The sequence below is a fragment of the Wyeomyia smithii genome, chromosome 3, assembly GCF_029784165.1.
Source record: "Wyeomyia smithii strain HCP4-BCI-WySm-NY-G18 chromosome 3, ASM2978416v1, whole genome shotgun sequence".
Classification (NCBI taxonomy): domain Eukaryota; kingdom Metazoa; phylum Arthropoda; class Insecta; order Diptera; family Culicidae; genus Wyeomyia; species Wyeomyia smithii.
The window spans coordinates 178,368,388-178,393,485 of record NC_073696.1 but is presented as its reverse complement, the minus strand read 5'-3'; the positions used below and the strand labels follow the sequence as shown (position 1 = coordinate 178,393,485).

At 39.3% G+C, this 25,098-nt stretch overlaps 1 protein-coding gene across 2 annotated transcripts in view; it reads left to right on the top strand.

Moving 5' to 3' along the window:
• The window catches only part of LOC129726663 (protein eva-1 homolog C), a 421,987-nt gene that overhangs the window by 338,209 nt on the left and 58,680 nt on the right, over positions 1–25,098 (top strand). For both annotated transcript variants that reach the window (XM_055683616.1, XM_055683617.1), the window contains exons 5-6: positions 20,446–20,584; positions 21,461–21,610. In XM_055683616.1, the coding sequence (XP_055539591.1) occupies positions 20,446–20,584; positions 21,461–21,610 (289 nt within the window). The remainder of the gene's footprint in view (positions 1–20,445; positions 20,585–21,460; positions 21,611–25,098) is intronic.

Sequence of the window (25,098 nt, the reverse complement as noted above, 5' to 3'; positions counted from 1 at the left end):
GGCGAAACGCAAGCATCGCTTTCCCATTAGTAAATGAACCAAATCTGCTCGGTTAAAGAGTTTTCAGTATCGTATACATTTTCAACTGCCACCGCCAGACCGTGGAAAACGCTGTCGGCGGGTAAAACAAAAACCGCTGGTCAGCGATAATGCTTGGTTGTGATGAACAAGATTTAATCATAGATATTTGCATAATATTTTTTAAGTCGTGAATTCAACCACAATCGTACCCTTCCAAAACGATACAGCTTACTGTTTTTGCTGCCGTTCGATAAAAGGATTAATTTCAATTAAAAAGGCTTCCTGGCTGAGATGGGATCTGAGCCAATGTTTGATTCGATCTGCCGCTTCGAATTTATCCCTACTTTAAGCCATCGCCCCTACTGTGACATGAATAAATTTTCATTACTCTCATCAGAAACGATGTCAAAACTTTCCCCATAATACGACTTAAGATTGAATAGATTCAAAAGATCCCATTCGTTGGCATCCATAAAAAGACACCAAAATTAAAAGGCTCAACCAACACCCTGCTGTAAAAAAGCTAATGTTCACTTACTAAACTTGTACCAACTACTCTGAAGCACACCCGAGCTACACTTTTTTCCCAGGCTGCAACGTATAAAATAGCAGAGCATGTGACTTCTAGATTGTACGGGTAACTTAACCTACAGGAAAGTTAATTGAAATACAAATGTTTTCTTCGAACATAACAGTCTGTCCACACATAGCAAATTCTCTCGCAAATTCTTCTTTACACGGTTTTTTTACGCGGATTCCGGAATTTACGCGCTTTTTTTACGCGGATTCCGGAATTTACGCTTTTTTTACGCGGTTTAGCGACTTTAGTGTATATGAAATATTTTTTCCGACTTGAAGGCATTACCAACTTTTTTTTACTTAGTCTCTACAGGAAAATTTAGTTTTGTGTGGGAGTAATGATTGTAAATTGAAATATCTAAAACGATGTCAAAAACTTCAAACACTGAAACGTAAAAAGCGAATCCAACAATACATCCACTATCATAAGACGTGATATGAAACCGTCATAAATGGCATAGTTAAGATTCATGTAGGAAATGTTCTAGGTAATCAGTCACCAGAACTAACTTCTTACAAAGTATAATTTGAATTAAATTTAGTGTCATTGAAAAAATTTCAGCAATACTCACTTTAATTTTATGGCGACAGACCATAGAGATCCTTTGCCAAATTCCGAAAATGTCTTCATAAAACTCGGTTTCGGGCTGCTCCTCTCCAGTCGCACCTCACACCCGCTGCTTGGGCATTCTCGTCGACAGCACTTATCCAAAGCGCATGTGGTCTGACTCGAAGTCGTTAGCCTCTACCCGGGTTGCCTGAATATCATCTTTACCTGTCACTCCGCCATACTTACGTGGTACGTGACCAGCACACTGTACCCTGCCGTGTTTCATCAGCTTGAAAATACCATCGTGTTTGTATACTTCGTACAGCTCGTGATTCATACGCGTGCGTCACACTCCATTTACTTGTTTGCCACCGAGTGTTGATCGCAGTGTTCTAAGCTCGAAGACCCCAATCGCACGCCAATCGGCCTCCTCCCACGTCCGCAATTCATGTCCATAGACGTAATCAACCTTGTTCGCTGCCGCAATCCATCTCTTTACCACGCAACTCCCTACGTTATCTTACATTACAACTGTACCAAGCCAGACAAATTCACTTCAAAAGTATCCCCCCCATCACCACCGAAGTACTAACGCTTTCTGTCAACCTCCATGTACTTCAATTTAGTAGTATTTATGGTAAGTCCAATTCTCGTATCGTCCCGTCTTAGAGCCCTTAAGGCCTCCTCCACAACTCTACGATTAACACCGATGACATCGATGTGGTCTGCGAAGCCTAGAATCATGAAAGACTTCGTTATTATGAAACCGCTTCTCTGCACACCTGCTTTTCTCATAGCACCTTCCAAGGCTGTTTTAAACAGCAAGTTAGAGAGTCTGTTTCATTGTTTCAGATCATACAACGTGACAAACGCATCCGAAATTTCGCTGTCATGACGCTTTATCTGAAACCGTCAAGTCGCGCGGCTCAGCTTAATCAGTTTTGTTTGAAAATCTTGTTCAAGCATTTTTTGCCACAACTCGTTGTGTTTCGCTGAGTCGTACGCCGCCTTAAAGTCTATAAATATTTGTTGTGTCTACAAGATGTATTCTCGAAACTTGTCGAGGATCTGTCTCAAGGAGAGCGTCTGGTCCGTTGTAGAGAGTCCCGCTCGAAAACCGCACTGGTATTTACCAACAAAGGCTTCCTGCAAAGTGGTCGTTATGAAATAGGATGTGCGAGAAAATTTTGAATGCGGAATTGAGGAGGGTTATGCCTCGATAATAACTACAGTCGATAATGTGTCTCTTTTTATAGGTAGGGCATATGAGTCCTTCCAACCAGCTCGTTGGTAGTTCCTTCCATACCCTCAGAACGATCTGATGAATTGCACTATATAAATGCTCACTCCCTACTTCGTCCGGCAGCCTTCCTTCCCAGTGGCTTTGTGGTTCTTCAGCTCTCCGGAAGATTTTTTTCATCTCGTTCAAGCTTGTCCATGCTTCCCAATTTATCTCCTGTTCCTCTCGATGACTTTCCTACTTTCCTCAACGTTCTGTTCTAGGTGTTCTATCCAACACTTGGTCGCCTGTGACTTAACGGTAACCCTCCCCGTCTTTACTCATAGCAGAAACTGGTACCGTCTGGTTTTTGATTCCGGTGATTGCTCTATGGGAGCTTCTCGTGTCGTGTAGTTAGTGAAGCAGTTAGTATTCACGTTTCTTGCGGCGATGAGAAACATTCCAAACTTTTCAACTTTCCGAGTGTACTCTGCAGGAACTCTTTCTGTTGACAGCCTCGAGATGTTCAAATGTATCTTCCCCTCCGATCCAGTTTTAAATAAATTGGACGGCCAGGCGCGAAAATTGTCTGCTAGAAGTGATCGGAATCTACGTTAGACCTCCTGAAAAATCGCACATGGATGACGTCTGATCAGCATGTGGTTGATCTGGGAGCAGGCCTCTCCGTTGGGGTGTCTCAAAGTGTGTTTCCAAAAGTTTCGACGTGCAAAATAGATAGTACAGATGACCATTCCCCTGACCGCAGCGAAGTTCACTAGCCTCAAGCCGTTGTCGTTGGTGGTAGAGTGGAGGCTTTCCCTGCCAATAACGAGGCGAAAGAATTCTTCTTCTTGAGCCGCCTCTGACCCACTTACTTGTTATCTAAGCAATTGATACAAAAAAATATTTCTAAAATCTCTAATTTGCTTAGATTCCAAATTCTGAGGACAACACAGAACATAACAAATTGACGTAAACTGCTCGTCATGACATAGTAACTCTTATCGAAAAATCGTTGAAGTATCAAGAGATGGTGCCATTCGCTTTTTTGATATTGAAGGCTCTTTTGACAATACACCCCATGCTTGATCAATACAGCATTCGAAGAGGAGAGTTGATAACACTACAATGAGCTGGATTCAGAATATGCTTTCGAGCAGAGAAATCACAGCTACATTGGGAGATGCCTCAATCACCGTCTCAGCGACTAAAGGCTGTCCAAAAGGGGGAATCGTCTCTCCCCTACATTGTTCGCTGGTTGTTAAGCAAATCAACCCTGCTTAGTTATGAGATAGTTGGCTATGCCGATGACGTAGGCCTCACAATTCGTGAAAGATGTGACGGAACAATGTTGAATCGCCTTCAGACAGCACCAGACATTCTCTGAAATGGTGCATTCAAGAGAGGCTGAACATAAATCCCCTTAAAAAGCTATTGTAACTTGCACCAAACGAAGAAAACACTCTCTGTCTCCTTCTTCAATGAATGGGTGTTTACTGAGTTTCTGTAACAAAGTTTAATACCTGAGTATTACTCTGGACAGAACACACTTAGATTTTATTGCCGAGAACTCACGTGCTGATAAATTCAGCGAAATGTTCTACAAATTTTCGGCAGAATTTTCAAGAACCTCGGCAAATGAAATGCCATTCTTGCTGGTTTACGGTATATTTGCTGAATGTTCGTCGAAATATATTGCTGACATTTGGTAAAAACTTTGCCGAGCTCAATTAGCTGTTGAGAAATTTGCCGTGATAAATTAAGTGTGTAAGCTGCATTGGACGGTCAAAAAAGCTACGACGGGTTTGCAGCACTCTATTTGCAACTGAACTAAAAATTAAAGTTGCCTTGTGTGGTGACCAAAGTAAATGAAGTGACATCCCAAGCAAAGCGTTATAAAGTTAGAAGACTGGCCTGTCTCTCCATTACCAGCGCCATGCGCACCATATCAACGGAAGCTTTGAAGGCCATGCTCTACCTACTGCCTCTACATCTTCATTAAAGGGAAGATGCAGAGCTTGGTGCACTAGAGCTACAACAAAACTAAACAATCTTTGAAGGCGACCAGGTTAAGGTTATTGAAACCAATAGCTATATGTGGTGCTACACTTCCATGAGGCATCATCTGCTTTTATACAGATGGTTTATACAGATGGCAGAAGTGTCACTCATCTGCGCCAAGATATGTCTGAAACGTAACTACAGGCATGCGAAAATCGGCATCTTTAATTTTTAAAATTGGTGCAGAGTTTTATTTTCCATAACTTTAATAACGTTTGCGCCAAAAAATGGACAAAAATTGTCAATTTTTCATGGATTTATCTTTACACGCACTGACGAAAATAAACCATGAGTCATCAGAAAAAAATTCATTTGCGTGTTTAAATAACGGTACCCCGCCACGTCGAAAACGGACATCGTGCGGCAGTTCGTGGACACCGGATACGCCCGTTCCGGCATCTACAACATCTTGGCACTACTGGACACCAATCAGAGCATTGAAAGAAAGCCCGGTTCCGGACGGCCGACGACCCTGAGCGACAAGAAACTCCAAAGGATACTGAAGAGGAAGACCGAGGTAAAAGTGGCTACATCGCTGCGTGCGCTTGGCCTGGAGGTCTGTGCAACCGATCAAACAGTGCTTGGCGAACATGGACGGTCAATACCCGTTCACTAGTCTCGGAGCTGCAGGCAATGACGCAGCGGCAGCGCCTGAATAAGATTGTCAAATCGATTTTCCCGGCAATTCACGACGTGGCGGTGGTGATGGACGACGACCCTTAATCGACCTGCTGAGACGGGGAGTCTCTGCATATTTTTAATACTGATATAGAGAATATCACAGTAAATGTAGGTCTATATCGTCTGTGTTAGACATGCTTACATGTGTTTGGTTCATTGTCCTCGTAAATTTGTACTTAAAACTTTTCATCAATTTTTACCGCTGAGCAATGAAATAATAAAGATAGCTACCGTCACAGTGCGTCTTGAACTGTCCTACAGATCAGACGTTTTTTCGGTTGCTTGTGGACTGGTCTTTGACTGCCTATAGCTTCAAAGTTTGTGTTTTGTCAGTGTGTCTTTTAAAGACTACCTGGAAGTTATTTCCCATCAGTCTTTCTCAAGACTACCTACTTTTGAATTTAACATTTGTTTTAACTTTTTTCGTATCACCTTAAATGGACGGAAAAAGAAACCTCGCATCGCTGCGGGGAGGAAAAGAGAGGCATCTCTTTCTGACACTTCGAGTGTCTGTAGTGACAATCCTTTTGATATTTTGCCTGAGCAAGAAGCTGGAGAAATGGAAGTTATTAATAATGAAACTATACAAAATATAAAATCTTTAAAAAAGGAGAAAGTTCCACCTATTGTGGTAACTATTTCTTCTGAATTTAATATATTCAAAAAGGAACTTTCAACGTTTGTTTCTGACGTTAAAGTTACCTATCAAATTGGCCGTAGAGGTGAATGCCGCTTATTAGCCGACTCAGTAAAGGGTCGTGATCGTCTTGTTCAGTATTTAACTGACAAGATGTACAAATTTTTCACATATGACACCAAGAACGCCAAGCCGTTCAAGGTTGTCTTGAAAGGTCTCACCAACGATCAAACCGTTGATGAGATCAAACTTACTTTAACAGAACTACTTGGCATAGCCCCTACCCAAGTAATTCTAATGAAACAAAAATCACGAGGCGAAAACAGTCAGAGAACTGGAATTTCCCTTGTTAATTATTTAATTCATTTTAACCGCAATGAGGTTAACAACTTAAAATTTTTTGAAAAAGCACATGCTTTGTATAATGTGCGTGTAGAGTGGGAAATTTATAGGAAGTATGGCGGAGGTGAAAAGCATATCACCCAATGCCGTACTTGCCAACGTTATGGCCATGGTTCCAAATTCTGTAACATGGACCAAAAATGTCTTAATTGTGGAGACTCTTCTCACAAAAAGGACACATGTCCTGTGAAAAAGAGTAAACATTTTCGCTGTGCGAATTGTAACGGCAACCATATGTCAAATTTTTATCAATGCCCAGTCCGTTTAGCAATTGTTAAGGCAAGGCAAGGTAAACAATATTCAATTTCTCAATTAAAACCAACTTCAAAACAAAATTCTCCAAGCGTACCAGTGACGCATAGTTTACCTACTCCTTTGCATACCCGTTCAACTTATGCACAGGTTACAGGTAGTTCGAACATTATACCGCCTAGTGTTGGTAGTTCGAAAATGACCGTTAATATGGGTAAGCAAAACACGCTAGAAAATAATTGTACACCTATTACTCCAGCTAATATTGCTGCCGAAAATATTTTTTCTAATGTCAACTGCCTGGGGCCTATTACGCAGGTAAACTTCCTTTTTTGCAACAGGCAATGTTCGATCTTATGAACGCCATGTTGTAGGCAAAATCAATGTTTGAAGCCATTCAAATAGGCACAAATTTTACTATTAAAATTGTTTCTAATTTAAAATTTAGCAATGATTTTAAATAAAACAATTAAAATATTAAATTGGAATGCTCGCTCATTGAAGGCCAATGAGAATGAGCTTTTTAATTTTTTAACAGTAAATAATGTGCATATTGCAATTATTACTGAAACATTTTTGAAACCTAACATAAAATTAAAATATGATCCCAATTACGTGGTTCATAGATATGATAGGGTTCAGGGTTCCGGCGGTGGAGTTGCAATTGTAATTCATCGCCGAATCAAACATCGTGCTCTTCCCCATCTTGAGACGAAAGTTATTGAAACTTTGGGAATTGAAGTTCAAACTGAACTTGGGATTTTATTTATTGCCGCAGCATATTTACCATTTCAATGCACACGCGAGCTCAAAAATTATTTTAAAGGTGATTTACAAAAACTCACCAGAAATCGTTCGAAATTTTTCATAATCGGCGATTTTAACGCTAAACGTCGTTCATGGAATAATTCTCAAAGTAATTCCAATGGCAAAATTTTATTCAATGATTGTTCTTCAGGATACTATTCTATTTTGTCTCCGAATAGTCCAACATGCTTTTCTTCTGTAAGAAACCCTTCAACAATTGATTTGGTGCTAACAGATCAAAGTCATGTATGTAGTGATTTGATCACACATGCTGACTTTGATTCTGACCATCTTCCAATAACTTTTTCTTTATCACATGAATCAGTTTTAAACCCTATGAGCTCTGTTTTTAATTATAACAAGGCTAATTGGGAAAGATACAAAACTCTTATTGAGAGAAATTTCAATAATGAGCTTGATTTGCAAAACCAAGTGAATATTGATTCCGCTTTGGAAGCATTAAAATGTGCAATTGTTGATGCCAGGAATTATTCTGTTTCAAAGGCTCAAGTGAAATTTGATTCACCAATAATTGACGAAAATCTTCAACTTCTAATTCGTTTGAAAAATGTCCGCAGACGTCAATATCAACGTTCTCGTGACCCTGTTTTTAAGACTATTTATAAAGATTTACAGAAAGAGATTAACCATAGATTTACTCTTCTGAGAAATCAAAATTTTGAGACTAAAGTTGAAAAATTGAAACCATATTCGAAATCTTTTTGGAAGCTGTCGAAGATTCTTAAGAAACCTTCAAAGCCTATTCCAATTTTAAAAGATGGCGAACGTTTTCTTGTATCCAATGAACAAAAGGCTCAAAGACTTGCTCAGCAGTTTGAGAGTGTTCATAACTCAAATTTGAATTTTGTGAGTCCAATTGAAAATGAAGTCACACGTCAATTTGATTTAATTTCTTCCCAGAATTTTTTACCTGCAGAAATAATTGAAACTAACTTGAATAAGATTAAATTAATTATTAAAAAATTCAAAAATATGAAAGCACTTGGTGACGATGGAATCTTTAATATACTAATCAAACATCTCCCTGAGAGCACAATGGAATTTTTAGTGAAAATTTTCAATTGCTGCTTCAAAATTGCATATTTTCCCAAATTATGGAAAAATGCAAAAATTACTCCCATTTTAAAACCGGATAAGAACCCAGCTGAAGTTTCAAGTTATCGACCAATCAGTTTGCTTTCTTCAATAAGTAAACTGTTTGAGAGAATTATTCTTAACAGAATGATGTCACACATCAACGAAAATTCAATTTTTGCAAATGAACAGTTTGGATTTCGCCATGGGCATTCCACAACTCATCAATTGCTCAGAGTTACTAATATGATACGAGCTAACAAATCTGAAGGTTATTCCACTGGACCTGCTTTTTTAGACATAGAAAAGCATTCGACAGTGTTTGGCATAATTGTTTGATTGCGAAATTGCAAACTTTTAATTTTCCAATTTTCCTAATCAAAATTTTAAAAAATTATCTTACTGATCGAACTCTGCAGGTTGTCTATCAGAATTCAAAAGTCTTGGGTCCAGTCCTGTACAACATATTCACTTCAGATCTTCCTGATTTGCCTCCAGGATGCACAAAATCAATGTTCTGCGATGACACAAGCATTTCCGTAAAAGGAAAAAGTCTTCGTGTCATATGCAGTCGATTGCAGAAAAGTTTAGATATTTTTTCTTCCTATTTGCAAAAGTGGAAAATCTCTCCCAATGCTTCTAAAACTCAAATGATAATTTTTCTGCATAAGCCTAGGGCTTCTTTCCTCAAGCCAAACAATAATCACGTTGTCAAGATGAATGGGGTTATTTTAAGTTGGTCCGACAAGGTTAAGTACTTGGGACTAATTTATGATAAAAAACTTATTTTCAAAGAGCACATTGAGAGTATACAAGCCAAGTGCATCAAATATACGAGATGTTTATATCCTCTCATTAACAGGAATTCTAAACTTTGTTTAAAGAACAAACTTTTGATTTACAAACAAATTTTTAGACCAGCAATGCTTTATGCTGTACCGATCTGGTCAAGTTGCTGTTCAACAAGTAAGAAAACGCTCCAAAGGATTCAGAATAAAATTCTGAAAATGATTTTGAAGCGTCCTCCTTGGTTTGGTACACTCGAATTACACAGACTTACTGGTGTTGAACCATTAGAAGCTATGTCAAATAAAATTATTAACAATTTTCGACAAAAATCGTTGCAATCCTCAATTGCTACGATAAGCTCTCTTTATAGCCAATAAGTTAGCAATTAAGTTAGTTGTAAGTTTTGTAGCTGGCCCACAGGCCGCGATGTGTTTCCGTCTACTAAATACCTTCCAGGACGTATAAACGAGTAGCTTAAGCGCCACCTCCAGAGAGGGCTACTCGTCGTGTTAAATTTTGCCCAGCACGAAACCTAAACCTCAGGGCAGGTTGTGGAAGAATTGTCCCGAAACGACATAAAGAAACGGTAGCAATTGTTGAATGAAGAATTACTCCGCCGCGCGTACGATGAAACCACTACTCCGCTTAGCCAAAAACAACCGTCTTATCGAAACACGGAAAACACGAGTGTCCGAAAAATAAGCGTTATCATCACAGGCGGAACACCAAAGCCAAATCTTTCTGTTCGATTCAGCGGCAATAGTGGGGCTGTTTCCCGAGAGCCACCCGGAGTAAAATAAGAACGAACAACGACAAAAAACTACACGTACGCGAATGTGAGAATTCTCCTAGACAAGATTTACCTGTTTGGGAAGCATAAAATCGAGCATAGTATATAGTATTTACAACGATTTACATTTATTGTATGAAGCGGGATTTACTTAAGTCTAGCGGGTTAGTGGCGTGTACAGTCAATTATTACATTTTATTTCCTCGCTTCTGTGTGCTTCCCTACTTTACTCCTACAGTGCGGTTAAAAGAACTCGTCCAACAGACGGCTGGACGGCGAAAGCTTTCTATCAAGAAGGGTTTTTTTGTGTGTCTTTATCGGGCCCGGCTCATAGAGCTATTTTTACTCACGGTAGATAAAAAAGTCCCGTCGGTGCTATTAATAGCCCTACCGTCGATGACTTGTTGCGTCCACTGCTGTTCTGCTTGGCGTCGTTGGCGTCGATCGATGAGCTGCGATGGCGTCACTCGATGATAAGCGATGGCGTCGATCAATGGGACGGGATGGCGTCGATCGGACGGTATCGACGGCGTCGTTTGCCGGCTGATCTCAAGGGCCGACGTTTAACCAGAGCAGCAACTTCCAATTCCGTCGTGGGTCAGCAGCGTGAGGGTGGCAGCGTCGCGTAGTAAAGGGCGAAAAGAAAGCCCAAAAAAGAAGCCGACAACGGCTGATTTGGGTTTTCAGCATTTTCTGTCGTACACACATTTAAAACCTCTTACCTTCTTTTTGTAACAATAACGCACGAAAAAGCGTCCGTAGACCGCACTTCTAACTTAACCGCACTAGCTAAACCCTAACGAAACGGAAAAACTTGACTAAAAAGGACACTCACATTTAACAAAAGACTTACTATAAAACGCACGCGAAATAAACTAATCACACTGCTGCCTCGTTCACGATCAGAATTGAAATGGACGAGTAGTAGTTCCGAAAACCCTCAGATAAGATGCGCGGTATTCGGTTTCCGCGATCGGAAGTAATGAACCACTTCAACACGATCATTTATGGCTTAGGCGTGAATGATTTTATCTCCTTCTTTCTTCCGTTCTTCCAATCGCAGATTTGCTTCCCCACCCGCTTCGGTATTTAGTGAGACGGAAAATACTAAGAAAAGGGAATTTGAAACTGCTGAATTCAATATAGTGGAGTATTTGTATACAAGCGTCTGATTTTCAATTCTATCATGCAATATTGAACAGTGAAACTAAGTGAAATTGAATGATTTAAATTCGTATAACAGTGACCATGCTACATCATCCCCTACTAATTGTACAAAAATTTGATTAAAATTTGAAAAATTTTAATCAAATTTTTGTAGGGTTAGCCTCTACTGTAATTATCTAAGCAATGGCACTATGAAATCCAACTGTCGTTGACAAGCTTCGCATTCACACAAAATTGCAAAAAAAATGAACAAAATTATCCAGCACAAAAAATTCTAACTGGGTTGTTTTCCCACTCCAGCCACATGCCGAAAACTGAAAACATCCCGTAAATGATCTAAACTTGTGGATCCTAGAAGCATGATCAACTCCAGAATATATCCCGAACACACGATCATGTACATTCTCCACATTAAATTTCCCCCTAAACCGGTGAATCACGAATTACGATCTTCCCAGAATAAATTCCGAGCTTCTGACCGTATTCCTTTTCCACACAAAAAAACCTATTTCGTAAAAACCCTCCAGAACCATGTTCCGAAACACTGTTTTACACGAAAATAATAAAATTCAAAAAACATCGTGAAACATTTCATTGAAATATTTCAATCAAAATTTTTCAACGCCCCTCGTCATTCACTCGACAACAACGTTCGTCGATCAAATCGATATTGTTGTTCTGTCATTCACTCAAAAAGCTCTGTCAACTACTCAAACCAAAACAAACGGAAAAGTGTCAGTGACTATTTACTAGTAGTGCATGGGCGACATTCGCGTAGTCTGCCCCAGCGGAAGAATCGAATTTGGAGCTAGAAAATCGGCGATTCATCAGGAATTGAAAGGAAGTATTTCTTATTTATGTATCTTATCGTTGTTTTGCTTATGGAACAAATTTTTTTACAGGTACCCGGCAACCCGGATCGAAAACCCGACGTATCGCAAGGTAAGCAAACTTTAAATTGTTTCCCTGTTTTCTATTTTTAGAAACAGACAAAAATAAATGATGGAAACGTAGGGAGGAAAAACATCAGATCTAAAGTTACCAAAAACTACAGGAAAATTATGAAAAAGTTCTCGGAAAAAATAACCATGGGATACAATGGACGATGAATTCTAAAAACCAAATGAAACAGGAAATTTTGCAAGAAGGATCGTAGGAAAATCGTGAGCGTTTTTCAAAAATTACTTAACCAATTTCCATACTAACACTAAAATTAAGCTAGTCGTTAGGCGCGTACTAATCACTAATATTTACATTATTTACAAACATTTTCAAAAAGTAACAAGGGAGGGAAGTCTCAACCTTGTGATACTTCTACAATTTACCATTTTGGTGTTTTTGGTGGAATTCGCTACCGAAATCTGTTGTTCCTTTTAGAAGGTTCATAGCTTGAGAACGTCCATCCAATTTTTCAACGTGAGGTTGGGGATTGGTCTTCAGTTGACGTGAGTTGTTCCAATAATCGAGCTTAAATAAGAAAAGTCGATAAAGTAGTTGGAATCACACTACTTATCTTATTCGAAGTCATCGCCTATGGGCTCGCTAACTTCGTGATTTTCACTACTTAAATCAGGTCATAGCCCAAGCTTCTTCCTCTTCGTGATTATCCCCCTAGCAGGCCGGTCGGCTTTTCTATCTCATGCTCTATATTAATCCAAATCACTTGAACTTAAACCAATGACCTGTTATGAATTTTTTTTTTCGAAAATTGGTCCCCCACAGATATAATTTGCTGTCGGAAAAAATTAGTTGGTCTCTTTTTTAACCAATAAAATGACCTTTAAGGTGTTTTTCCATGAAATTTTGGTCACTCCGAAGAGCTTCATAGCTAAAAAAAAATCATTTCTTGGGTAAATGCGCCTTCTTCAGGTGGTTCCCGTAGAAGACACCAAGTCGCTTCCCATTCGTATCCTCAAGCTCGTAGCAGTGTTTTCCTAATATTTTCCTAACTACGGCGAGTTCGAACTTCGGTGCTAACTTCGCACAAAAACCTTTCGCTTTGTCCGACAGCTCAAAAGTACGCTTCAGTACAGTTTCTCCAATCGAATATGTTGGGCAATCGGGATTCGATCGCAAATTGTACTGTTTTTTATGCCGCTCATAGGCCTTTGTCAACTGATTACTGATTTCTTCGAAAAGTTTTTCCCTTCTGTTTTCTAAATCTTGACTCTGCACTAGATTGGTACCGGAATTGTCTCGCATTCTAGCATATTCCTTTCCATCAGATACTCTTTCCCTGCCGAAAACCACGAAGTGCGGCGTGTATTTGGTCGACTCGTGTACCGCGTTGCGAATTGCACAGGCAATGGTTTGCAAGTCATCCGCCCACTCTTTGTGTTGTTTGATGGTTGCTCGAATAGCTGTGGTTATCACCCGGTTAGCCCGCTCCGTGTTATTTACCTGTGGGTGGTAAGCAGGAGTGAGCCAGTGGTTTACGTTGAATTCGGCTAGTAGATCACGGAATGCTTTCGACGTGAATTGTGTACCATTGTCCGTTAAAACTCTACAAAATGCACTATTTATACCAAAAGTCGCGCTCAATAAATTTATGAAATAATTAATTCAAGTATGTACAAAGACTTAGAAACTAGAAGAATTTTTAAAATGTAAAAACTATATGATATTATTAATAATGAAACCAAGATTACGACGCATATACAAATATAAATATGAAGAATAAAATTTATTAACATCAAGTATTCCAATGTTTTTAATTGCTTAAACCAATCCGAAAAACCATTTATTTCAATAATGTTATCTTTAATAATAAAAAGGTGCAATTTCCCAAAAGGTTGCGCCAAATTAGTAAAAATCTGTTTTACCCGCAAGATAATTCAAATTATCTGCGAATAAAATTTCAGCCTCTTTTTTAACGTTGGGCGCCAATATGTAGCTGGCCCACAGGCCGCGATGTGTTTCCGTCTACTAAATACCTTCCAGGACGTATAAACGAGTAGCTTAAGCGCCACCTCCAGAGAGGGCTACTCGTCGTGTTAAATTTTGCCCAGCACGAAACCTAAACCTCAGGGCAGGTTGTGGAAGAATTGTCCCGAAACGACATAAAGAAACGGTAGCAATTGTTGAATGAAGAATTACTCCGCCGCGCGTACGATGAAACCACTACTCCGCTTAGCCAAAAACAACCGTCTTATCGAAACACGGAAAACACGAGTGTCCGAAAAATAAGCGTTATCATCACAGGCGGAACACCAAAGCCAAATCTTTCTGTTCGATTCAGCGGCAATAGTGGGGCTGTTTCCCGAGAGCCACCCGGAGTAAAATAAGAACGAACAACGACAAAAAACTACACGTACGCGAATGTGAGAATTCTCCTAGACAAGATTTACCTGTTTGGGAAGCATAAAATCGAGCATAGTATATAGTATTTACAACGATTTACATTTATTGTATGAAGCGGGATTTACTTAAGTCTAGCGGGTTAGTGGCGTGTACAGTCAATTATTACATTTTATTTCCTCGCTTCTGTGTGCTTCCCTACTTTACTCCTACAGTGCGGTTAAAAGAACTCGTCCAACAGACGGCTGGACGGCGAAAGCTTTCTATCAAGAAGGGTTTTTTTGTGTGTCTTTATCGGGCCCGGCTCATAGAGCTATTTTTACTCACGGTAGATAAAAAAGTCCCGTCGGTGCTATTAATAGCCCTACCGTCGATGACTTGTTGCGTCCACTGCTGTTCTGCTTGGCGTCGTTGGCGTCGATCGATGAGCTGCGATGGCGTCACTCGATGATAAGCGATGGCGTCGATCAATGGGACGGGATGGCGTCGATCGGACGGTATCGACGGCGTCGTTTGCCGGCTGATCTCAAGGGCCGACGTTTAACCAGAGCAGCAACTTCCAATTCCGTCGTGGGTCAGCAGCGTGAGGGTGGCAGCGTCGCGTAGTAAAGGGCGAAAAGAAAGCCCAAAAAAGAAGCCGACAACGGCTGATTTGGGTTTTCAGCATTTTCTGTCGTACACACATTTAAAACCTCTTACCTTCTTTTTGTAACAATAACGCACGAAAAAGCGTCCGTAGACCGCACTTCTAACTTAACCGCACTGGCTAAACCCTAACGAAACGGAAAAACTTGACTAAAAAGGACACTCACATTTAACAAAAGACTTACTATAAAACGCACGCGAAATAAACTAATCACACTGCTGCCTCGTTCACGATCAGAATTGAAATGGACGAGTAGTAGTTCCGAAAACCCTCAGATAAGATGCGCGGTATTCGGTTTCCGCGATCGGAAGTAATGAACCACTTCAACACGATCATTTATGGCTTAGGCGTGAATGATTTTATCTCCTTCTTTCTTCCGTTCTTCCAATCGCAGATTTGCTTCCCCACCCGCTTCGGTATTTAGTGAGACGGAAAATACTAAGAAAAGGGAATTTGAAACTGCTGAATTCAATATAGTGGAGTATTTGTATACAAGCGTCTGATTTTCAATTCTATCATGCAATATTGAACAGTGAAACTAAGTGAAATTGAATGATTTAAATTCGTATAACAGTGACCATGCTACAGTTTACTTCCCCTTTTCTGACAAGTAGGTTTAAATCCCTACGAATGATAAGTCCTAATTGCGAAAGCAAACAAATCCTAACAATTAAAATTACAAATTTCTAACAGTGTTGAGAAGTCACCATTTGTGATTGGACACACATACTCATTATTTACTAATATTTATCATAAATACTTAAGCTACTAACAAATCCCCCCTTAAAAAAAAAAAAAAAAAAAAGATAGCTACCGTGTTACAAAATTGTCCAACATTTAATCTATCAAACAACATATTCATTATTGTTATCCATCATGTGGTTATGCTGTTTTTATCGTTTGAAATCTGACGGAACATTTGCCAATTTCATTTTCAATTTTACATCCTGGATGGCAACGACTGGTAGGGCATTATAGTACGAAGTACCTGCCGGAGTCGGCTCACTATTCGAGGCGATCGTTTGAGGAGATGGAACGGCTAAATGTCGATGTGGTACCCAAGGTGGCGAACCCGCCCAACGTTCCCAAGATGCGTCTCATCGAGGATTTTTGGCAAGCCCGAAGCGTGAAATCTACTTCAACAATTTTGTCGCGAAATTACAGGAGAAATTGATAAATTAAACGAAGAATGAATTAAAAAACATGCCTACACACATGTTTTCGTCGATTTTTTTGCAAGTAAGCTAACATAATTACCTTCCATAGGAAATTTATCAGACTCAATTATCTGTCCTAGTTATTTTTTACCACTATCCGAAAAAAGTCTATTTTTTAACGCATACGTTAGAAACGTTAATGAAACAATACGGAAGCACAAGTGAGGACGAGAAGGACGACGAGACAATTGTTTCGTGCAACCGATTAAACCGTTGCGGAAACGTGAGGCTCGAGCTATTGAATCAAGGATAAAAAGCAGCTTCACCACGCTGTAATTTTCAAAAGCTGCGAGTCCAATCTTCTTCTCTTTAATATTACTTGTAATCAAAGAGCTAAATGGCATTTCTGAAAATGTAAATATTTATGACAGAAGGAAACAGTCACGTTTTTTGATAATTGAGTTTTGCAAATAAATTCTTGTTGCATCGAATAGTCTTCGTAAAAAAAACAAAATTTGATGCTAGGATCGGTTATCTGACGCCAGTAACCACCAGGCTACCACACACTTTCGAAAGTTAGACGAAACAAAGCACAGTAATAACACACTGGTTCGTGTACAAGTCACAGGTTGAAATATATTGGATATTAGCCAATTTCTCAATTATTTTGGATATTAGCCAAAATTGTTTCACATTTGTCTTCCCAAATGCATTTTTCGACAATCGGCTTCCATAGGGACCTTGTTTAGGGTGTTTACCAACACGAAAAACTGTTTTCTCATTTTTGGTAAAAATGGCATATTAGCCAATTTTTGAATTACGGGCAGTGTAAAGTAACAGCCAGATCAAAAACAATTGATTGAACTGCTTGCCCTATGTTGCGTGTTGCAAATGTTTTTCAGTTGATCCACTAAGGACATTGCAGCGGCAAAAGTACCGAGCAAATCCGTGTTGATCACTAACTACTATTATTAATTTTTATTTTTCAAAATACCATTTTTTTGCATCTAAAATTTTGAAGAATTCACTTTCAGCAGCAGCATTGTAGTTTTTCCTTGATTGCACACGAATAGACATCGTGTACCGCTGCAATGATAGACCATCGGCGCGGCGTTCTGCTACATCTGTACTGCATGGTACAGTTGCTTTTGCCAGTATGTTTTTCGTTTTTTCAAGACATCAGTTTTTATTAGACTCTAACAGCAGAATAACAAATTGTCCAAGAAAGAGGGTTATTTCAAACTTTTCGAAAACCTTTACTCTCGAGACATCAAATTAGTTCAAGTTCATGGTAACAACCCTTAATCGACCTGCTGAGACGGGGAGACTCTGCATATTTTTAATACTGATATAGAGAATATCACAGTAAATGTTGGTTTATATCGTCTGTGTTAGACATGCTCACCTGTGATTGGTTCGTTGTCCGTGTAAATTTGTACTTAAAATCTTTCATTAATTTTTACCGCTGAGCAATGAAACAATAAAGATAGCTACCGTGTTAAAAAAATGTCCAATCAAACAACATATTCATCATTGTTATCCATCATGTGGTTATGCTGTTTTTATCGTTTGAAATCTGACGGAACATTTGCCAATTTCATTTTCAATTTTACAGAATGTACCACAGCACAGTGGTTCGCCTATAGGCCAAAAATAGAAAAAAAGTTTTTTTTTGTTATCTGTTTATTATCGATTTGATGGATCGGTTAGGAACCTGTGAATGCAGAAAAGCTGTTTTTGTTGGCCTATTTTATGAACAGTTTACTTTTGAGCACGAGATAAATGAAGGTGTTTGACACTTGCAAAATCAGCTTAAACAGTACGTGTATTTTACATTGTGTATGTATCCGTTTTAAAACAAATTCAATCGCTTCATCTGTTTATTTTCATCGTGAATCTTCAGAAAACAGGTATGTTCTGCTATTGCGGTGTTGTTTAGATAGGTATGTGCTAAACTGTTATCAAAATTAGTCGTAAGAGGGAACGTAGTAATAAAGTCAAAGAGCACAACTCATACTAAAATTCATGTAAACTTTCAAATGTGTTCCGCGCGAAATACTATCACCAAATTATTACCAAACGAAAGACTCAGGACTCAGGAAAGATTTGGTTAAGGTTCCATTTGCATATATTTGCATCCAAGTCGATGACAAGCGGCTAAAAATGGTTACTTTATCACTTTAATTTTATGTTTCTTAGAAGGGTTGTGGTACAATCAGCTCAAATTTGTTCTCAAACATTTGTCTTTATTCGAATTTTGATATTTAGTGTTGAAATACGGGAGGTTTCTGGAACAATATCCAATTTGTTTGAGGTTTTTCCAATGGTAGAAAAATCAAACTTCAATCGCTTTGAGGGTTAACTTAACGAAACCCGATTGAGCTTAAATTTTGCATAGGGACTTTTTTCGAGAAAGCAAAACTTTTGAAAACTGCCGCATTTCAAAATTCAATGGTCAAACTTTTTCCTATATTCTATTGGCACCCTATTATATATGCATGATAAAAGAAATACCAGAATCTAATTTTTATGAGTCTGTATTTGTTGTCATTTGTCTAATTTTATGAGTCTAAATTTATTGTCATGACAAAACCTGCTCCTTCATGCATTCTAAATAAGAAAGTACACAAATAAAAGCTTAACGCCAAATTTTCTCCTGTCATTGAAATTTGCTGCAATATATACGATACGCATATAGCAGTTAATTAAGGCGTAACAGATGTTATAAAACTTTCTGTCTGTGAATTTAAAAAAAAAAACAGCAGAATATTACAATCATTTTTATTCTGGCATAAAAATCACGGTTCCATATTTTGTTATAAACTTAAGAGAAAAATGTTTTGTTATATAATACAAGATATGACCTTTCCTATCAATTTGCACAAACTTAAAAGCCTTCTTTTTCCATACCATCCACCTTCCATTTCTATGAAAGTCTCAATGCAACTTGTCGTCATTAGCCCATTGATTTCAAACGTCATACGGCGGAAACTAGGTTGCAGCAATCCCGTTTCGTTAAATGAGGTACAAGTACGGAAGCTCAAATGTTTTAGCTTTTTTTTGCAGTAGCAGCTGCAACCACATCGACACAAAACGTGCTCCAAGCAACTAACCCGGTAGACCCAACATCAGGTGCAGCTTTGTCGGCAAAAAACAAAGCCAAAGCATTTCGCTAACATTTCTCACTTATTCGAATCAATTCTGTCGAGGCAGCTGTATGTGTAAAGACGGAAAAATATATCCGCTTTTAGGAATTTCTTGAAATATTTGATCTATGTCGAAAATTTAAAGTACTTTCTCATTTTACGCGACATGTTCTCATGATTGCGATTAACATGTTTAACATGTTCATTCATTTTTAAACTTACATGGAATATTTTTGAAAGTAAATCTCTCGAGCTCAATCCGTTGTCCCCTCGAGTATTTTCAGCCATCAAACAGCTTTCTTCGCTATTTGCCGTTCTGTACACAGAGCACAGGCAAGCAATAAAACCATTTTGATATCAGCTGCCACCGACGTTGAGCTTTCGAGCCGCTCCATGTCGTTGGGTCGTCATAATGAATTCAATAAATTTAACCCTTGAAGACATAAATTCAACAAGATGAATATTAATTGAAACGCATCCTTGCGTGGTAGTTACTTGTTGGTATGGTGCTAAACAAGCCCGAGAGGAGAAGCTTTTCAACAGGCGGCGGCAATTTAATGTGTTAACCACGACAGAAAACTTCAGTCTTGAGCTGGCCGATTGCATTGTGGGCAAACCCTGCTGAGTTTTAAGACTTTGTTTTACTGTGATTTATGATGTCCTTCGCTTCGAACGTACCTCTAATGTTCCTGCCTATAACGAGAATGGTCCGAATTATACCCCTTGTGACGAGGGCTAATGCAAGGATATAATTAAAAATAAAACAGTAATTATGGTGCCACTTTTTTCGACGGCAATTTCGGAAACAATAAAGTTTACGATATTATTCTAACGTTAATCTAGATTAGCTGAGTGTTTCACCGCTACCCGAAACCGGTTTATTTTATAATCCATGTCCATGTATGATGGATTGTATAATCAGATTAATCAAAGCCGCCTTATTACCTGACAACAAACAGCTTATGCAAAATCTATATTTGTATTTAAGATTAAGAGAGCCGTGTAAATTCAAACAACATAACATAAAAATGACCGCTTGCAGGCTAATCCGCACTCTGTTGATTCTACTACAGCTCAATTGAAACTAAATAAACCCCGATTTCAGCACTTTAATTTTAAATGTTCCTTCTTTTCTCTATCTCGTTTCAGTATTCGCTTTTGCAAACGGTGGTGGAAGCATGCCAAAAGAAAAGGCACTGCAAGTTTTTGGCCTCTCCGAAAACTTTCGGCGGTGATCCCTGCCCAGGCCATCGGAAGTTTGTAGAAGTAGCTTATAAGTGTAGACCATGTAAGTACAACGATAGCGGCTATGTGCCCAACATTCTGAATCGTTTTTGATTTGGTTCGTTGCACTCGAATCCATAAACGGGAAGGAAGAAGACAATAATACTTGCTTTTGGTTCTATGGGTTGTTTTTTTTCTCTCGTTTTGAAAATACCCTTATCACGCTTTCTTTAGAAATTAGAGTATGATTCGAAAAATAGCGTAGGTTAATTTGAATGGGGCAAATTCTGGGTATTCTAGATTATATGCTCTTTCATTGTGTTCTGCTTCTGTTTGAAATAAAATCCATTACTTCCATTCCATTTACTGCGATTGTAATCTAATCGCTAGAATGTTTCTAAAACAATTTTTGTTCGAAAGCGTAGAATCATTTAAAATTGGCCAATTAGAAATTATTATTCTTTCGAATTGATTTGTTATTAAATTATGATGCTCCAATAACTTTCGCCAAAAAATCAGTGGCATGAATATTATTCCATTCTTATTAGGTATAAAGTCGCAATCAATCTTTATGTGCAATATAACAATAGTAACTCAAGAATGGATTGTTTGTAGACTGTGAATTGCATCAATGATCAAGTAATGTTGGTTCAGGATTTATCTTATAAAATCATCTCAGCAATAATCGTAGCTCAGTTTATCTGGCAAATCAAATATTGTTTTGCATATAAATTTACATCCATGATGTGGTTACTAACTTAGCACATAATATTGGCAAGATGTGACTCGAGCTTTTCTCTAACAAACCCACCAGAATGCGTAATTGACTGAGTTTTATTAAATTGCAAATGCAACGGCACCTATTTTAAATTATTTACTCTTCATCTTCGTACACTGTACTCTTACGTCAACTAAATCTGTATTTTACTCTCCATTGCAGATGAGTTTCGCAGTAAAATAGCGTGCGAAAACGATGTTATACAATTAATTTGCAATCCCTATTCAAGGATAGCCATCTATAGTGCCAGCTATGGAAGAACAGAATATGAAAGTCTGCAGTGCTCTCAACCGCAAGGAGTAAAGGAGGAAAGTAAGTACTAGTTGCACCCTTTGCTCGGTGTCTTTAATTGCTTTGTTTAGATTATTGTTCTATTCATTGGTTCGAATTTTGCACATGATTGTGAATGTGCTTATGTAAAATTTTGAATCAGACTCCCGGAAATGGATTTATTTCAAAGTTTTGATGTCGTGTATAGCATATTTTAATGTTTGTGAGGTATATTGCAGGTGGTGGCAATTTCGGCCACGAGAAATTGCCATCATTGAACCCATAAACTATTTATTGGTCAAACACCGCTTAACTCAGTATATTGCAGGTTTTAGAGAAAAAATCAACACTATTATTGAGTCTTGCATAACTTCAAAAAAAGCTACACTTTGCATCGGGTTTTAAATAATGTGTTATTGTGGAACTAATCCATCAAATCATCCCCCAAATTATGTCAAGTTTTATGTTGGGATTGGCTTGATCCGCAGGTGTCCTGTTGAATAAACTAAAGTTAAAACTCATTACCGGAATATAGCACCTCGGTTTTACCATACATAGTTTAGATATTTTAATTCTCACAAACAAAAAATTATCTGCTTACAAATTTTCGAAATGCAATGGGGACGCATGGTTATTTCTAATGTCGAAGAGGGTGTGCATAGTTATTTTCAATTTACTCGTCTCATTTGACTCTGTTGAAAACGATGTACAGTTATTTTCAGTTTCCAGGTACCAAAAAGATAAAAAAAAATCAGCGTTCGTTTCATCTAGTTAGCAATCGCGGGTATTTTTATCAACTGAATAATCCAATTTTTATTTTTTTAGTTTCGTAATGAGTTCACTAAGGTCTTGATACGCGTTTTTACGCAGATTATATATCTTCATTACTCAAATACGGTACAAGTTATCGACCTCATTTCAATCATGTTTTCTGTTTTCGGTTGAAAGTATTATATATCAGTTTCAAAAAAATCCCAATTTTTGGTATAAATACTCAAAATTTCAAATATTGCTTTTAGGCTTTTAGAATGACAACTATCATTGGTATACAAGGTTCAAACATTTTAGGATGGTGTTATTCGTTATATTTTTTTGAACTCAAAAGTGTCTATTTTACCGTGGTCCCATACAAATTTGGAACGCATTCCCCGCGCAAAAAAAAAATCTTTTTGTACCGTAGCCGGGATGCCGGGGTGAGATTGTGGCATACAAACCCTTTGTTTATAAGCCATCTCATGGCGATCACAAGAGCAAACTCACTTGAATAAGTTTCCTCGAATACTTAACCAAGAAAGACTAGTCTACTGACCCGGAAGAGATGGCTAACAAGTCATGGATTGGATGGCACAATCTCACCCCCGCTGGCACAATCTCGCCCTGGCTGACGGTACACCAAACAGTAAATTGTAAATTAGTTAAAATGGTCTAAAACATTTAGTTTTTGCTTACATCTGGTTGGCGTGCGACCAGACCGAACCAAGCGCCATTGTTTTGAAAATTGAGTTTTTAACACTAGTGGATGTTAAAACTGATAATCTATATTTCACGAAGAAACGAAATCATTTGAACAGTTTATAATGGTATTATAACAAAATTTCTCTGCAGCAGCTTGCAGGAAGCATACGGGGTGAGTAAACTTTGATCGCCGATTACTCGAAATAATGTTTTTGGCGCTTGGTTCGGTCTGGTCGCACGCCGACCATCTAACAGTCTAGCTTGCTGGTTTATAAGCCATACTGCTGCGTGCCAACCACTCAGTTGGCGTTTTTCTGCCACTTTCAAGTTTTTAGACTCACATAAGATGCAACACTTATCTTCACAAACAGTCCCAAGCCCTGGTTTGGCCTTTGCTATAAGAGTCGTCATCATTCTACTCGGTACATGGCTGGAGTTCGCCTGCTCGGCAGTCTGCGTCTTCCACCTAATCGATTCACCTTGCCCGCTGTGCACCTCTCCGTTTCATCTCTGACGGATTGGTTGTCCGACACCCTTACCCACCCACCGTAACCTGCCCATCTTTGCGGTGTGGACGATAGATGGCTCCCCAAGCCCTTGTCCCATGGCATCACTTGTGTTAATCCCCGCTTTTCTAATGAAACCTTCCCGGGCAATATTGAACAGTAGGAACCAGAGACCATCATCTTACCTTAAACCTCTTCGAGTTTTGAGTCGAGAGTGCCCCCGATACTCGAACTACGCACATCACTCAATCTATCGTCGCTTCAACCAACCGCGGTAGTTTGTCTGGAAATCTGTTGTCGTGCATAATGTGTCATAGGTGGTCTCGATCGATTGTGTCGTATGCCGATTTGAAATCGATAAATAGATTATGTGTGGGCACGTTGTATTCGCGGCATTTCTGCATAACCTGCCGAACCACGAATGTCTGATCCATGGTGGCGCGGGCACCCATGAATCCCGCCTGGGAGTGAACCCCACGAGCTGCTTTCCAAATGGTGATAGTCGACGTCAGAGTATTTGGAAGAGTACCTTGTAGGCAGCGTTCAGCAGAGTGATTGCCCGGTAATTGCATCACTCCAGCTTGTTCCCCTTTTTGTAGATAGGACACACAATACCTTCGATCCATTCTTCCGATACTCGTTCTCCCTCCCAAATCTTGAAAATGACCCAGTACACGGCTCTAACCAGTGTTTGTCCACGTAATTCAACAGCTTGTTTTCAGCCCGCCAATCTCCTCCTCCACCTCAAGGAGTTTGCCACGCCATGCCGCCCTCGTGCTTCACTGCATCGCCGTTCAGATGCTCATTGAAATGCTGCTTCAATCTTTCGATCACCTCACACTCGTCCGTAAAGAGGTTGCCGTTCAGACTCCTGCACATATCGGCCTATACGGGAGCTGTTCAGCTTCTCGTAGAACTCAACTTGGTACACCTCTTCCATCGTTACGAGATCTCAGTCCTCTAGCTGGCACTTCTTTCTTCGGAAAACTGAGTTGTGACAGTTCCGTGCCTGTCGGTATCGTTCCATGTTCGCTCACGTACGGTGTTGCATTATCATTCTTCTTCTCGACTAACTGTTCTTGCATTCGCAGTCAAACCAGCCATTTCTATGATTCAGAGCCTTAGTACCTAGAAGTGCTGCTTATGGTGGATCGGATGCTCCTCCAGCCATCTTCAAGAGTAGCTACACCAAGCTGCCCCCAATTACGACTTTCACGACCTGTCGTCGGCAGCTATCGTAAACTTACTCCAGCAGCGAGTAAAACACTGCTTTTTCGTCGGCGGGTCTTTCATCATGTGGACAGGGCACGTTGACGCTGGAGTTAAAGAACCGGCCCTTTATCCTCAACCTTCACATCCTTGCGTTGATCGGCTGTCATCCACCAAGCGCTGGCGCATCTCGACCAGTACTATGAAGCCGGTCCCCAGCTCGCTCAGGGTACCACTACTCTGGTAGAAAGTAGCCGTCCAGTGCCCGCTTTTCCATACCTTCTGTCCTGTCCAACGAAGTTTCTGCAGCGCTATGACTTCGAAAATGCGAATATGTAGTTCGTCGTGGATTACCCTGTC